Source organism: Miniopterus schreibersii (assembly GCF_964146895.1).
Source record: "Miniopterus schreibersii genome assembly, chromosome: X".
NCBI classification, from domain to species: Eukaryota; Metazoa; Chordata; class Mammalia; order Chiroptera; family Miniopteridae; genus Miniopterus; species Miniopterus schreibersii.
The window spans coordinates 78,083,261-78,098,979 of NC_138104.1; the positions used below are offsets into that span (position 1 = coordinate 78,083,261).

At 39.6% G+C, this 15,719-nt stretch overlaps 1 protein-coding gene across 1 annotated transcript in view; it reads left to right on the top strand.

Annotated features, from left to right (window-relative positions):
• The window catches only part of EFHC2 (EF-hand domain containing 2), a 194,440-nt gene that overhangs the window by 153,706 nt on the left and 25,015 nt on the right, over window positions 1-15,719 (top strand). Inside the window, exons 12-13 of the mRNA XM_081125862.1 lie at window positions 9,765-9,962; window positions 11,606-11,698. Of these exons, the coding sequence (XP_080981988.1) occupies window positions 9,765-9,962; window positions 11,606-11,698 (291 nt within the window). The remainder of the gene's footprint in view (window positions 1-9,764; window positions 9,963-11,605; window positions 11,699-15,719) is intronic.

The window sequence follows — 15,719 nt, forward strand, 5'->3', positions numbered from 1 at the left end:
TGATCTTGTGTTGAGCCTACTTAATGATTAGTAAACACCTATGGGCTTATATGGGGTCACCCTCCATGTAAGGCACACCCCCACATTCCCTTGTAGGAGGGTTCAGCATGGCCTCTAAAACATCTGGCAACCAGTGAGAAAGAGTTAAAAACAGAAGGCCAAACAAGTGAACTTTTCTTGGAAACAAATAATCTTTGAACACAAGACGGGTGTTAATGGAAAAGAAGTTGGTAGAAAATGAATAACTTTGCTTGTAACTGTAAAGAATATTCTTTCCTTTCTGCCCACATTGCAAGTTAAGCACCATCATTTGTTGTTATCAAAAATCTTGACATGACTAAAAAAGAAAAAACCCCACTGTTGTCTTAGCTTGTTTAAATGCATATTGTACCAAATTGTAGAAAAATTATAGATGAGTGTTTTAAAGGGTTTCTCTACAAAGAATATTGTTAATAACATATAGCAATTATTCTTAACTGCATGAGAAAAATCTCATTTTGTTTGGCTACACTTAAATAGCCCCAAAGTTGAGTACAGCAAGACATACCAGATTTCAAACTAAATAAATCAAAATTACCATGTACATTCCACTACATGTCAAAACAGGAAAAGCCATAGTATTTGATGTGAAATGAAGATTAGAGCAGTAACAGAGGAATCTAGAAGCTGCTTACATTTATTTGGAATAAGAAAACAGGGTCAGTTCTTTTCAATGCAGATATACTTCTCTTTGAGAAAATATATCAGAAAGTCAATTTATAAAGCAGATGATTTGGCAGTAATTATTTATACTGTCAAAAGATTCTTTTGTTTACAAAGGACTTATTTCAGGGTCAGTGTGCTTGCTCGTCATTAAGAATTTGACAGAAATTAGAGGAATTTAAAACTAAAGTTTAAGGTGCCATTGCCTGCTATGTAATAGAGGGTAAAGGTGGATATCTCATTTGATTTCTAAGAATTAAACATTTGTGCAGCTTCTCAAATATTATCCATTATATAAAGGAAGGCACACCTGGAGTTTATTACTTTATCATTTCAGACTTAATCCTGAATATGCACAAGTGCATCATTTTCCTTTTATATTCTGCAGATAAATTTTATATGATTTCAGTCATCAGAAATATTCCATATTTTTTGTGTGATTTATTTATTTTATTATTATTTTTAATATATATATATTTTTAAATTTATCTTTATTGTCGAAAGTATTACAGGTGTCCCATTTCCGCCCCCCCAATTGACCCCCTCCACCTCGCTCCCACCCCCTCCCCAGGCCTTCACCCCATCATTGTCTGTGTCCATGGGGTATACATATATGCATATAACTTCTTTGGTTAATCTCTTCCCACCCTCCACCCCCCTTCCCTCTTCCCTCTGAAATATGATCTTTTGTTACATGCGTCAATGTCTCTGGATCTATTTAGTTCATCAGATTCTTTTGTTCATTAGCTTCTTCTTAAAGAAGACCCTTCAGCATTTCCTGTAGTGCTGGTTTGGTGGTGATGAACTCCTTTAGCTTTTCCTTGTCTGAGAAGCTCTTTATCTGACTTTCAATTCTAAATGATAGGTTTGCTAGGTAGAGTAATCTTTTGGCTGTAGTTCCATGTTTTTCATCACTTTGAACATTTCTTGCCACTCCCTTCTGGCCTGTTTCTGTTGAGAAATCAGCTGACAGTCGTATGGGTGCTCCCTTGTAGGTAATTAATTGCTTTTCTCTTGCTGCTTTGAAAATTCTCTCTTTGTCTTTAACCTTTGGCATTTTAATTATGATGTGCCTTGCTGTGGGCCTCTTTGAGTTCCTCTTGTTTGGGACCCTCTGTGCTTCCTGGACTTGAAAGTCCATTTCTTTCCCCAGGTAGGAGAAGTTTTCTGTAATTATTTTTTCAAATAGGTTTTCAATTTCTTGCTCTCTTTCCTCTCCTTCTGGCACCCCAATGATACGAATGTTGGGCCTCTTGAAGTTCTCCCAGAGGATCCTTATGTTTTCTTCATATTTTTAGATTATTTTTTCTTTTTGCTCTTCTGGTTGTATGTTTTTTGTTTCCTCATGTTCCAAATTGCTAATTTGATTCTCAGCATCCTCTTTTCTACTGTTGATTCCCTGTAAATTATTCTTCATTTCAGTTGGTGTAGCCTTCATTTCAAATTGGTACTTTATTTATTTTTATTTTTATTTATTTATTTTTTTAAACATATCTTTATTGATTTCAGAGAGAGGAAAGGAGAGGGAGAGAGAGAGATAGAAACGTCAATGATGAGAGAGTCATTGATTGAGCCCACAACCCGGGCATGTGCCCTGACCGGGAATCGAACCCTGATCGCCTGGATCCCAGGTCGACGCTCAACCGCTGAGCCACACTCGGCCGGGCAAATTGGTACTTTATTATGTCATTGATTTTCTCAGTTATTTTCGTCATACTCTTACTAATATCCATGAGCATCCTTATAACCATTATTCTGAACTCTGTATCTGTTAGCTTGCTTGGATCTATTTCATTTAGTTTCTCTTCTAGAGATTTCTTCTGTTCTTTCCTTTGTGACATGTTTCTTTGCCTCCACATTTTGGCTGCTTCCTGGTGTTTGTTTCTATGTATTAGGTAGAGCTGCTATGTCTCCTGGATTTTGTAGAGTGGCTTTGTGTAGTAGGTGTCCTGTAGGGTCCAATGGCTCAGCCTCTCCAGTCACCTGAGCTGGGCCTTCTAGGTCCTCCCCTGTGTGGACTGTGTGCATTGTCCTGTTGTAGTTGAGCCCTTGGTTGCTCTTGGCGTCACTGGGAGGAACTGACCCCCAGACCAATCAGCTGTGAGGACCAGCTGCTACTACAACCAGAGAGCTACTGTGCTGGAGACACCCCTCTGGAGCAGGATTTACTTCAGTGGAGCTTTGGTGTTCACCAAGTGCGCCCCTTGAGTGTGTCACTTGTGGATGTGGTAGGGTTGTAATCCAGCATGGTCCAGTCTGACCACCAGGTGCACTGTCTCTGAGGTCTCCCTGGAGGTGCAAAGTCAGCCTGTGCCACTCAGTGCCTTGCCCAGGGCCACCCAGCATGAGCTACACAGCAAACCATAGTTGGCTGCTACTTGTGCTGGGCGTGGCATTGTCCAGGAGAAGCCAAGCTATGAGCCAGTGCAGCTGCCGCTAGTGCCAGGCCTGAGGCCCCTTATCAAGCCATATGGGGCACACTGCTGCTTGTTTGAGAGATTTTAGAAAGTCCTAAGCGTGAGGCTCGAGAGGCCACTTGAATAGAAAAGCCCCTGGAAATGGCCTGGATGAGCTGCAGGTGGGGAGGGGCGGGGCCTCCGGGAATCACGGGGCGGGGCCAAAGGTGTGAGTCAGGTGCTGGTGATTCAAATATGGCACCTGCCTGCTGGCTGTGTGCGGGGAGGACTCGCCAAAGGAGCAATGGCCTCTGCCAGCTCTTCTTTCTGGGAGAAAGCTGCTTCTCCACCTCTCGCTCGGATTTCAGGCAGGTTAGTTCCTCCCCAAGTGTCCCAGGTTCCTTTCAATCTGCTGCCCGGCGCTGGGCTCAGAGGGAGCGCGTCCGAGTGAGTCCGTGCACAGGCCCTTTAAGAGGAGCTGCCTGGGACTCTTGCAGCCTCCGAGACCCTCAGTGACAGTCCTCACTGGTTTTCACAGCCTGGAGTTGTGGGGACGTCTCTTCTCCACCCTGGACTGGGGGCCTGCTGTGGGGCTGGCACCCCTCCCTCCTCCGGGAAACCCCCACCACAGAGATTCCCTCCTGGGTTTCAACAGGGGCACCGGGTGTGGGCCTGCGGCCTTGTCTCTATGATTCAGCCCCTATCCGCCCACGTCTCCGCCCCTCCTACCAGTCTGGATGCTCCTTCAGCTCCCTGGTTGTAGGGCTTCTGTTCAGCCAGATCTCAGGAGGCTCTGAGTGATGGTGGTTCTGTATTTTAGCTGTAATTTTGATGTGGTTGCGGGAGGCAGCGGGTGCAGCTGTTACCTACGCCGCCATGTTGTTTTCCTCCAACAATATTCCATATTTTTTCAAAATAAACATGCTTAAGAGAAGTAACTTCCAGTGTAGTACAACTTGAAACTATCTCCACTGTGTAATAATGAGAATAATAAAAACTGCTATTATTTATTGAGTGTTTCTAGTTCAGGTGCTATCCTAAATGTTTTTCATACCTTGTTAACTTAACCCTAATTTTTTATATATTCAGCAAACTATTTATTACAGAGGACTTACTTTGAGCCAGAGTCTACTTAAGGTGTTGAGGATTCAGCAGTTAATACAGATCAATAGCCTTGCCCTTTGTGGAACTTAGTTTCTAGTTGGGAGTGGTGGTGAATAAATGGGATATACAAAATAACAAAGGAAATGGTATACTAGGTTGGAGAATGATGTATGCCACTGAGGAAAAGAAAGCAGAGAAGGGGGTTTGGGAAAGACAGACTTGTAGGGAGAGGAGGTCACAGTTTTTAAAATGAGAAACCCAGAGAAGGCCTCAAGGAGAATATGACATGTGAGCAAATGAGAAGATGCCCTATAGGAGGTGAAGGACCAGACTATGTAACCGTTTTGGGAAAGGGCATTCTAGGTAGGGGGAACAGCAAGTGCAAAGACCCTGAAGTTGGAGCATGCCTGGCTTATATCAAGAAGAACAAGGAGTGCAGTATGGTGGGTGCAGAGGGAAAGAGAGGTGGCAAGCCTCAAGAGATAGCAGAAAAGAGGACATTTGATGTCGGGTTTGGTATGTCATTCATGAGACTTGGAGAAAGATGGTAAGCCCTCAGAGGGTTTTGAACAGAAATATAACATGATCTGACTGACATTTTAACAGGATCACCCTGACTCCTGTGGTAAAATAAAATTCTGTGAAGCAGGTGGTCTTGGCTAACATCACAGATGAGGAACAGAGGCTCAAAGAAGTTAATTTACAAGAGTTCCCATTTATCAGCAAATTAGTGGGGCTGGAATTTTAATCTAGGACTGTGTAACTCAAAAGCTCACACTTTCCCCACTAAATCACACCACTTCCCAATTGCAAACAGGTTTGTGACACAGGTTGGAGTAGATGACTTTCTTATAGTCTACAGTGATCTCTTTTTTCCTTTTTCTCTGGAGTTCCTTGGCTTCTCTGGTGAGGCCATCATGTCACACAGCTCCAGAGGACACCATTTATACCATAAGTCTATAAATGTACTCTCTAGAGGTGGGGAGTATCCAGCCTAAGTAGCCATATGGGCTTTTCTACAGTGAGATTGAAGACCTTTATAGATGGTTTTAAATTATGATTAAGCCGGTAGCAAAATCTGTTTGGTTAGACATTTGTATTGGCCCCACTTTGATGTATCTTTCCATTTCTCTTTCCTCAGACACATATCCTACCATCTACCTCTACCACTGCCTGCCATCTGGCAACATACTAGTCCAACAGTATGCCAGGTTGGGATATAAGTGATGGTAAGGCAGGATTTTCTGCTCTGTATGGGCAGCTTAGGCTGACAGGCGTAAGAGAAATCGCCTGAGGGGAATGTAGGATTTGAGCAGGTGTGCCAGGCTTCTGATTAGAGGATGAGAAACACATTTTGTTTGATGAATATCAAATTGAAGGAAATGATAAAGGGTGCTACCAAATTGTCATCTAAATTGTGGCTTGGTTTAATTTAGAGTCAACCAGATTTTCTTCTAAGCCTTAGAGCCCAAGGCTTACACTCTTGAGATATTGTTTACATCAAAACTAATTTTTTTTTAGCTTATTCAAAAGACATTGCTTTGACTTTAACAATTCAACATGTAAGAAAATACCCTGAAATTCAGAGTGTTAAATTTAAGTTTTTGTTCACCATTACTTGACTGGGTTACTTTAATGGAATTAGGTCTCATAAAACTGTTTGGCCCATTTCATGTTTCAAAATTCTGCTCAGTTACCTCAGTGTACTAGAGCAGTTTGGCATTGTTTTTTGGAGTCTTATGACTTTAATTACAAAAACAGAGAAAATCATGGCAGTATCCCTTATAAAATTAAAAAATATTTTAATGGTCTATATAAAATATTAGCATCAGGAATGTAGTGCAATGTTGAGTAAAGGCAAAGGTGACTTGCCATTCAAATCTTTTTTTTTTAATTAAATATATTTTTATTGATTTCAGAGAGAGGAAAGTAGAGGGAGAGAGAGAGAGATAGAAACATAAATGACGAGAGAGTCATTGATCAGCTGCAGCCCACAGCCTGGGCATGTGCCCTGACCGGGAATCGAACCCCGATCTCCTGGATCCTAGGTCGATGCTCAACCGCTGAGCCACGCCCGGCTAGGCACCATTCAAATCTTTAAGATTAGCAATAGTAATCACAAAACACCAAATCAATACAATTACAGCTGCTTTTTAAAATGCATTTTTATTTCCCTTAAATGGTTGGGCAGGAAGTACCAAGATCAGACTTTACTCTCAGACCTTATTTCAGGTTCATTCTGAAGGTTTAGATGAGGAAGGGCTATGTTTGATGGAAGTTGGCTTTGTTTTTTAGCTGCTGCTAAGCAAAAATGGAGTATGCAGAAAACAAGTTGGTGTGTGTTCAATAGGTTAAACATAATTACTATGTGACACAGCAATCCCACTCCTGGGTATATATTAGAAACAGGTGTTCAAACAAAGACTTGTACGTGAATGTTCAGAGCAGCACTATTCATAACAGCCAAAATGTGGAAACAACCCATATGTCCATTGATGCATGAATGGATAAGCAAAATGTGGTATATTCATACAATGGAATATTATTCAGCCATAAAAAGGAATGAAATACTGACCCATGCTACAACATGGATGAACATCAAAACATTATGCTAAGCTAGAAAAGCCAAACAGAAAAGGCCATACTGTATGATTCCATTTATATGAAATACCCAGAATTTGCAAATTGCTAGAAATAGAAAGCAAATTAGTGGTTGCCAGGTGGTCAGAGGGCTATTGGGGAGGAGGAAAATGGAGTGACTGCTTCTTTGGGGTGATGAAATGTTTTGGAACTAGATAGAGGTGGTAATCATGCAACATTGTGAATGTACTGTCACTAATGGTAAATTTTATGTGTATTTTACCATAATAAAAAAATGGAGTGTACACCTTCTGATAAAATTCCTATTTTGTGGTGAAACCCATTAAAGATTGACAGGGTTGGGTGAATTCTAAGGAAGGTGCATGTGGCAAACTCAGGGGAAGTGGTGGCAGCCTCTTGAGTTCTGCAAAACAAGGCTTGTACTTTCTGATTGGGATCGCTGGTGCAGGGACCTGCCTCACTTGAGCGCAGCTGCCACACAAGGCTGTTACTCTGGGCCCCCTGTTGTCCTACATGACTAAGGGCACTTTTAAATCTGGGGGAACTTGTTTGAAATTCTCACATAAAGCCGTGGAAAGCTGTGGAATACTGAGCCATTTAAAGCCCAAGCATACAGAAACCTAGCAGATATAAATTTTAACTGTAGTAAGGCCAGGATAATTTCAGTTTATCAAATGAAAAGAAAAATGAACTTTTATGACCTGGTGGTGCTAGAATAAGTTTACTTAAAGGTGTGTGGAAAGTTTCTAGTTATTGCTGTACATTCTTTTCCCTGGTCCTTGGGTATATGCCACTTCTTCACACCATTTTCTACCCTTAAAAGGAAAAAGCTTTCAAGTGTTGTTGTTTTTTTCCCTCTTGGATAGTGAAAGTAATATTTGATTATTACAAAAATTTAGAAAAAGCAGACTATCTATCTATCATCTATCTATCATCTATCTATCTATATCATCTATCTATATCTATCAGCAATCAGCAATAATGCTGTAGATGTTTTAGCATGTACCCTTCTAGTTTTTTTTTCTATGAATATATATGTACTACTATCTTCAGTTTCACTGTGATCATATTACATTTATCAACATAGCATGAACATCTTTCATACCAGTAAACACACTTTTCATGGTTGCATATTGTTCCATTTTATGTATATGTCATGACTGACTGTTCCATGACCAATGTTCTAAATGAGTCGGGGCTTTCCTGGGAGTGGTTACTTCATGGTCATTTAACCCTCAGTCAGAGATGATTGGTGGCTCAGGGTTTCTGAAATTATTTTATTTATGCTGCTCAGTGATAGCCCTCAAAGCAGAGGTCTTGCATGGTAAAGGGAACACAGGTCTGTAAAAAATTAGTTCAAAACCCACTACCCTTAGGAAGCTTTCCCTGACTGAGACCTACTCTACCTGGCCACTTTGTCTTCTATGTCCCAACAGAAGGGGACAGAATAGTATACAGGAGCACAGGCTGTGGAGCCAGATTGCAAGGGTTTGCATTCTGACTTTTGTGACATTGGGCATATTACTTAACATATCTGTGCCTCAGTGTTCTCATCTGTAAAATGAAGTTAATAGTAGTACCTAGCTTCTAATCCAGATGAGATGATCCATGCCAAAGGTACCTGGCAGCCCAGAACCTGGTACATAGCTAGTACTCGATGAATGGCAAGCTTTCTTACTCAGTTCTTTAAGTGGTCCTCTCAGTTGATGGTTTTGAGAGCTCATCTGTATGCTTGAGAAGTCCTATTTGATTATAGACTCTGAAAATTTCAGATGCCAAAGTGACTTTACTACATTCCACACAGTGAGCCCCCAGCCAGAATTACTAATTGGTTGACCTAAACTGACTTGCTGAAGTTGCGGAGTCTTCTTAGTTGAATTTGGCCTTCATTTCCCATTAAAAAACAAAAGGAAAACCCAGAAACCCTGAGAAGTGGATGTAAGTGAAATGTAGTTCCTTCAAATAGGTGAACATCATAACTGGGCTTTCCTACACTCTAAGGAAATTCTTGACTAGGAGAACCTAGAATTCTTAAATGATAGTGATAATGACAAGAAATATATAAAAGGACTGAAAGCCATTATTCTGAAAGTTCAGTCTACGGCAGAAGAGCACATAAAATCTTGTATTTCTTCACTTATTTGGTATTCTTGGGAACTGAATTATTTAAGTAAATAAGTTTTCTAGATGATGGAAGTTTATTCATTGAATCACCATTTGAGTTTGAATTTTAAGTATTTTGATGTAATTCTCTCTAATACATGCTGCATGATTTATAGCTTTCATATAGAGAAAAAATAATTCAGCCTATTTGTTGGGCTTTGAATCTGCATCATTAATATGTTGTTATTTTTTCTTTTAGCTCTGCCAAATAATCTCAATGCCATTTGCCTTCTAACGACTCAGACAACTCTACCCTTACACAGCTCTTTTCACTGTTAACGTTTTTTTTTTTCATTACTTTTCTCACTGGCAGGGTATGTTAGTTTTTACTTTTTACTACAGAAATGTGCTTAATTGCTTTCCCCATCTCCGAAACACTTTTTTTCATTTACTGATTGATAGGTTTTATACCCTGGGAAACCAGTATCCCAAGCGTGTTACTATTTTGTGTAAAGGAAGATTAATAGGCATTTAATGAAATCATATATTTAGTGTTGTTTTTTCACCATTCAAGGACTTTAAAATTTTACTTCCTGGTTGCAGGCTATTATCTGGTAGGATTTTGACTCTGGGCAAAATGCCGTTTTATTAAAGCTATAGTGCTTATGGTTTTCTATTTTAGCACTGGTACTTTCATGCCACTCAAAAGTTAAGTAGATAAATTAAAGAAACATAATCACCGGTCCTCTATGCAGTTGGTACAAGTTTTGTAAAATGGGATTTGAGTATTTTTCATAGAAAGAGAAGGAAAATATTCTTAAATATAATTTCATGAGTGTTTTTCCATTTTCTTTACAGAGACATACTGATGAGTATAACTGTTGGGAAACTCACAGAGCAAGAATTTATAACCATTGTACGTCACTATGGGGCGCCTGAGGAACCGTGTCTAGATGGGAATCTCCTACTTGCAATGGCCCATGAACAGCTCAAGAAAAATTTTTTTGAGAATTTTGAAAGACTCATTTCTTGCTGTATGTATGAAGATCGTGAAAAGTAAGTTTTTATTGATTCTAATAAATTAAGTTTCTGTGAACCTGAGTAATGAAGAAATTTATATTTTATCAAAAAGGGAAAAAAAATCAACATGTCTCATCATACTCTACTGTTTAGCAAAGCCTCATTAAATCATTTTTGGAGAATATTTGGGTGAAAATATTTCATAGTGATGGTGAGCTTTGTTTGTTGATGTATCTTCAAAAGAATAAGATGCTCTTTTGCATTTTCTTTTAATTGGTTTCTAGAAGATTTCAGCTGAAACAGCAAATTAAGATGTTAGAAGGTTTAATTCTGAGATTTTTTTCTTCTTACATTATTTTAGTGATAACTAGGTTTCATAAAAGGGACTTTTGTAATATACAGAACAGGGAATTTGCAAGTAAGCTTTCTTTAGAATTTCTTTGAAATTATTTTTTCTTGAAAATAATGAATCTCAGCATGATCTATTTCTAGTACATTTATCATGTTTATATTAAGCTTTATTAAGTCGTTGTTATAAACAACTGGAGCCCCACCTTAATATGTTTTGTTGTTCATCTTACCCACAGACCTTATATAGTATGGGGGGAGTACTCATCTGGAGTTAGAAAATCTTAGTTGTAACTATATTCTGACTTTGTTATTGCACTCCACTGACATCTCTCTTCCTGATGACCCCTTCCCTCAATCCCCAAACCTGAAGTCTGCACCCATGTAGCCAGCTGCATACCCTATGTTTTTGAAGATCCTATAGTTTATATTAATAATGAACATAATTTTTTCCTAATCAATAATATATTCTCGTTGAGTTTTTATAAAAATATTTTTCCTTGAATCTTTTCTCCCTGAGCCTCCCAGAGGATATGTGGCCTGAGTAACCCTTCCTCAGGGTGAAAAATGTAGCCCTCCTTCACTAAAGGAACATCTTTTGGGAATAATGGGGCTGCTTAGTTAGACATCTCTGAGATTTTTCCAGATCCGACAAGCTTCAATTCTAGACATAAATTTTCTCTTGTAATTTTATAACCTCATTGTAAAGAAAAAACCCCACTTTTTTTTTCCTTTTGGCCCTAATGTTGCCTGGAAGAACATTGGCTGAGTGAGAACACTGGGCAAGCATTTCTGTCCCCCCAGCAGGTTGGGGAAAATTACTGTTAGGTTGCTCTGAAGAAAACATCTGACAAAATTGAGGTGAATGTTAAAGCCCCAGCTGGGGCTTCCAGGTTCTAAGGTTTGGGTCAAAGGAAAAGACTAGAAAAACACCCTCAAGTGATATAATACTTGTGTTAGAAGATCTAGATGCCTGTCAAATTAAGAGATGTTTTCAAATATCAGAACCATTTTTGACTAGTGGTCAAGAATGCATATTGATTACTTAGAGCAACACTCGTGGCTGCAGCCTTAATAGGCTACTATCACCAAGAATCCGAATCTTGATGGAAAGACCTTTGTAAGGACAGAATCTGGTGACTCCTGAAATGGAAAAAGTTGATGAAATGCAATATGACTGTTTTTCCTCATTGTGAATTCCAATACCAATTTTCATACTTATTCTCATGTGCACATTTTTAGAATACAATGTATTCTCTTTCCTGTAGCATGCAACTGTTACTCAAGAGACTCAAAGTATATATAAGCTCATTTATTTTGTTTTAATCCAGAAAAAATGTATTACCCAGCAAAGACATCAGAAGACTGTGCAAGTCCTCCAGGTTACCTTTGACTGATGATCTTCTAGAAGCCTTAGTGTCCAGGTAAGTGAGATCTGCATTTTTCATGGGAATTATTCTTTATGTTTTTGTTTAGGAGACTATTTCTGGTTTTACATTTACCTTTAATTATCTTTGACTTACCCTTGACTGTTTTCATTATATTATTGATGACACACCTCCATTTAACTATTACAAAAGGAAAAGTTAGTTATGATTTTAAATGTTAGAGAGCTTATTATGAATTATTATTTTATCTTTTTACCATTAAGACACACTTGCATATACACAGGTTTGTGGAGCAAAATGAAAATGTACAACTTTATTGGTCATAAGGGTATTAGATGTAAAATTCAAAGAATCTTTTTCTTTTTCTTTTTAAAATATATCTTTATTGATTTCAGGGAGAGGAAAAGAGAGGGAGAGAGGGAGATAGAAACATCAATGATGAGAGAGTCATCGATTGGCTGCCTCCTGCACACCCCCTATTAGGGATGGAGCCTGCAATCCAGGCATGTGCCCCTACCGGGGATCAAACTGCAAACTCCTGTATCATAGGTCAATGCTCAACTGCTGAGCCATGCTGTCTGGGCTCAAAGAATATTTTTCAAAGCAGTAATTCCTAATGGCTAAAGATATGCCATAAGAGGATATAGTGTTATTAACACAGGGCTCTATTCTGCTAGAGCACCATATGTAAAGCATAGAGTTTCTAATGTTGCAAAAGGAAAGCATGGTGAACTGCTTTCTAAATCAAATCATTTCCCCTGTTGAACCTAACTTAACTTCTGGCACCACCCTCTAATCACCCAGACTCTGGTCATCTTTTATGCTTCCTACGGCATTACTCCAGCCCCTCCTCTGATGTACTTATCCTGATAACTCTGACATTTTGGTCTGCATGCTAGGCATTGTTATCATTGCTTTGAATACATCATCTCATTTCCTTTGTGAGGACAATTTAGTTAGAACTATTATCCTTCTTTCCTGTATTACATGAGGATGCTGAGGTTTAGAAAGATGAGGTGTTTTGCCCAAAGTCACATAGTCTAGAAGAAGATCTGAGACTTAAATCCTGGACCTTTCAAAGGCACACCCCCTCCTTCTAACCATTTTGAATTATTGTCTAAATAGGCAGTAAATTATATTGACAGTTCTACTCCTTCCTGCTTGCTTCTCCTCTCCATTCCCACTATCTTCACTTGTTCTGATCCACATTTCTTCTTAACTTTTTCAGGGTCTCCACATTGTTCTTTCTTCCATTAGTCTCTTAATTTTAAAAGCTATCTTTACATACAACAGCTAAATACCTTAGAGAAAAAAATATAATGTAACTCTTCTACTCACAGACCTTCTGTACCATTTCTCTGCTCTCAAAGAAAGACCAGACTCCTTAGTTTTGAACTCTTTTTCTCCATCATGGAGCTTAGGGTTGTCAGGTGGAGCATTGTTCTCAAGCAGGGTCTGGAGTAGGGAGTCCTCATCTGAGACAAATGAAGAAACAGAAGGAACAGATAAAACAAAATCCCATGTGGGAGAACTAGGACACAAGGTGTCAGGAGGGGAATAAAGACGAGAGCCATCCCTGACTGGCGTGGTAGGTTCGATTCACAGTCGGGACGTGTATGGAAGGCAACAGATTGATGTTTCTGTATCACATCAATGTCCCCCCCCCCCTTTCTCTCTCTCAAATCAGTTTAAAAAACATATTTTTGAGAGGGGGTTAAAAAAAAGAAGAGGCCAATCCACTTGTATGTGGGTGTCCATTAGGTTGATACGGGGTTATTTTCTATGCTGTCAGCTCTATTTGCTTTAACTGGCTAGTAGGAGGGTGAAGGATAAGTAGGTCATCTTGGTGTAAAGGACCTGAGATGAAGTAGGCAGACCTAGGGATTAGGGTTCTTTACAGTTAACACATTCCCAAAGTTCTTCCCATTCCCAATAGTCAAGCCAAATGGGCCAGTCAGCATTCACAAAGATACCTCCTGCCTTCCCAATTTTTTTGCCTATTCTCTTACTATTTTTTCAGTAGAAAGTAACTTCCAATTTTTTTCACTTTCTGAAAACTTGCTTTCCCTTTAAAGCTCATTCTAAGTAACACCACATCCATGAAGTCCTCTTGGATTTGCTTGGCTGGCAATGATTATCTCCTCCTAAGGATTCTCACAACACTATGTTTCTCTTTTTGCCTCTCACCTTGTAATGAAGATTTGTAACTTGATGTGTGATCTGTTCAGATGCAGAGACCTACTTCTAAACTGTTTGATTTACCACCTATAAACAAACAGTGCATTGTTGCATCTTGAATTACTTAATTAGCTGTTTGATTTAATACAAGATTTTTGACCTGCATGAACCTCATATTCCTTACCTATAGAATGAGATAACAATACCTACTTCCCAGTGGTTCTGAAGATGAATTGAAATAACATACTTAACGTACCCAGCACTGCCCCTGGTTCTAAGTATTGATTGGTAACTAGGAGAGTAGTTTAAGTCAGAATCCATAGATCACATACTCTGACTCAGAAATGAACTGGAAGAAACCTGTGTTCTTCTACACAGAGGAAGGAAGCCTTGTTTTTAACAGTTGTATCTGAATGCCTTTCACATTTTAAGCTGTTTTATAGTCAGGAAGCTGTGGGTGCTTATTAGATTATCTTTTGATGGCCCCAAGGATGAGTTGTCCTGGAAAGTCCAGAATGTGGGAGCTTGGCCTCTGGAGGACCTAGATGTTTCTTATCGAATACTGGGGCCACCAAGTCATCATCCTCTCATTCTCTCAGCAGACTGTTTTATCTTTGCCTTTTGACATTAAAGGCAGAAAGACTATTCCACAACTCACTTCGAAGTCCTCCCAGTCTCAGAACACATGTGCCTCTGACCCCAGCTTAGCTTCAAGGAGGTCATCCCTCTGAGCCACTAAGCCAACCACGTTCAGTCTAACTTTGCCTCTAATTGTGCAGTGACCCTTCTCGACATTCAGGAGAAACTTCAGACTAATCAGATTAGAAAATGTCTCATTCCCATTCCCCTCTCTCTCCAATATGCCCTGCCACGATTTGGGTCACATGCTTGGTGTTTTGCATCATCTCTGCAGATTCCTTTCAAAGACTGCCCTAATTCCTAATGGGCCCATCAGCCTGCAGCTTTCATTTATATTCTGCATTCTTATTGTTCCCCATAGACTCCACAGGGCTTTCCAGAGCCTTCACTAGACTCTCTTTTTGCTTAGCCCTCCTGTGCCATGCTAAGCAGAGCCCCTCTGACGTCTAGGGTCTCCCGTGGGAGGCAGCCGTGGAGTTTGTTGATTTGGTTCAATGCACACTCTGCCCAGGGGAAGCTTTACCTGCCTTGGGATAGAGCTGGGCAACTGTTGAACAGCCATATAGCCCTGAATTCATATCAGGAGACAAAAAACAATATGCCTAATAGTTTGGATGCGTTCTTTCACTCAGTGATTGTTACCCATGTGTTTCTCCTGACCCTATGTTTTGGTACTTAATTTCTACTCTATTTCTACTTTTCTTGTTATTTAGTAGTTATTTTTCTTATTAGCACAACTCAAGCTGGAATCAGGACTTCAAAATATTTCCACACCTGGGTACCCCAGCCTCCATCAGTTTGTGCTGTGGTAGCTGGTTTGAGGTCACCTTACCAAATGAAGTCATTTTACTAATGCACAGAGCATCAGACAAATGTCTATGTAGTGGTACCTATTACCCACTAATAATAGGAATAACACTGTGTATCGACATAGTGCCAAGGGCTCTAGAATATTTTGTAAATCCTTGAGCATATTAAAAGGAACATTTTAGTTGATAGCAGGTATGATTTCTTATTTCATAAATAGAAACATTGACGTATAAGGAGGTTCTCTCAGTGAAAGAGTGTGCTTCTGGCCAAGATGAATCTCTAATGGAATTAGAATGACAACTTCCTAAGATACCCAAATCTTTGTTCTTATCTGAGCTCCTAGGGGTAGGGACTATGTCTCATTCATCTTAGCAGCCTCAGGAACTTGTCCTATACTAGTATGTTGGGCTGGGGAGAAAAAATAGGCTTC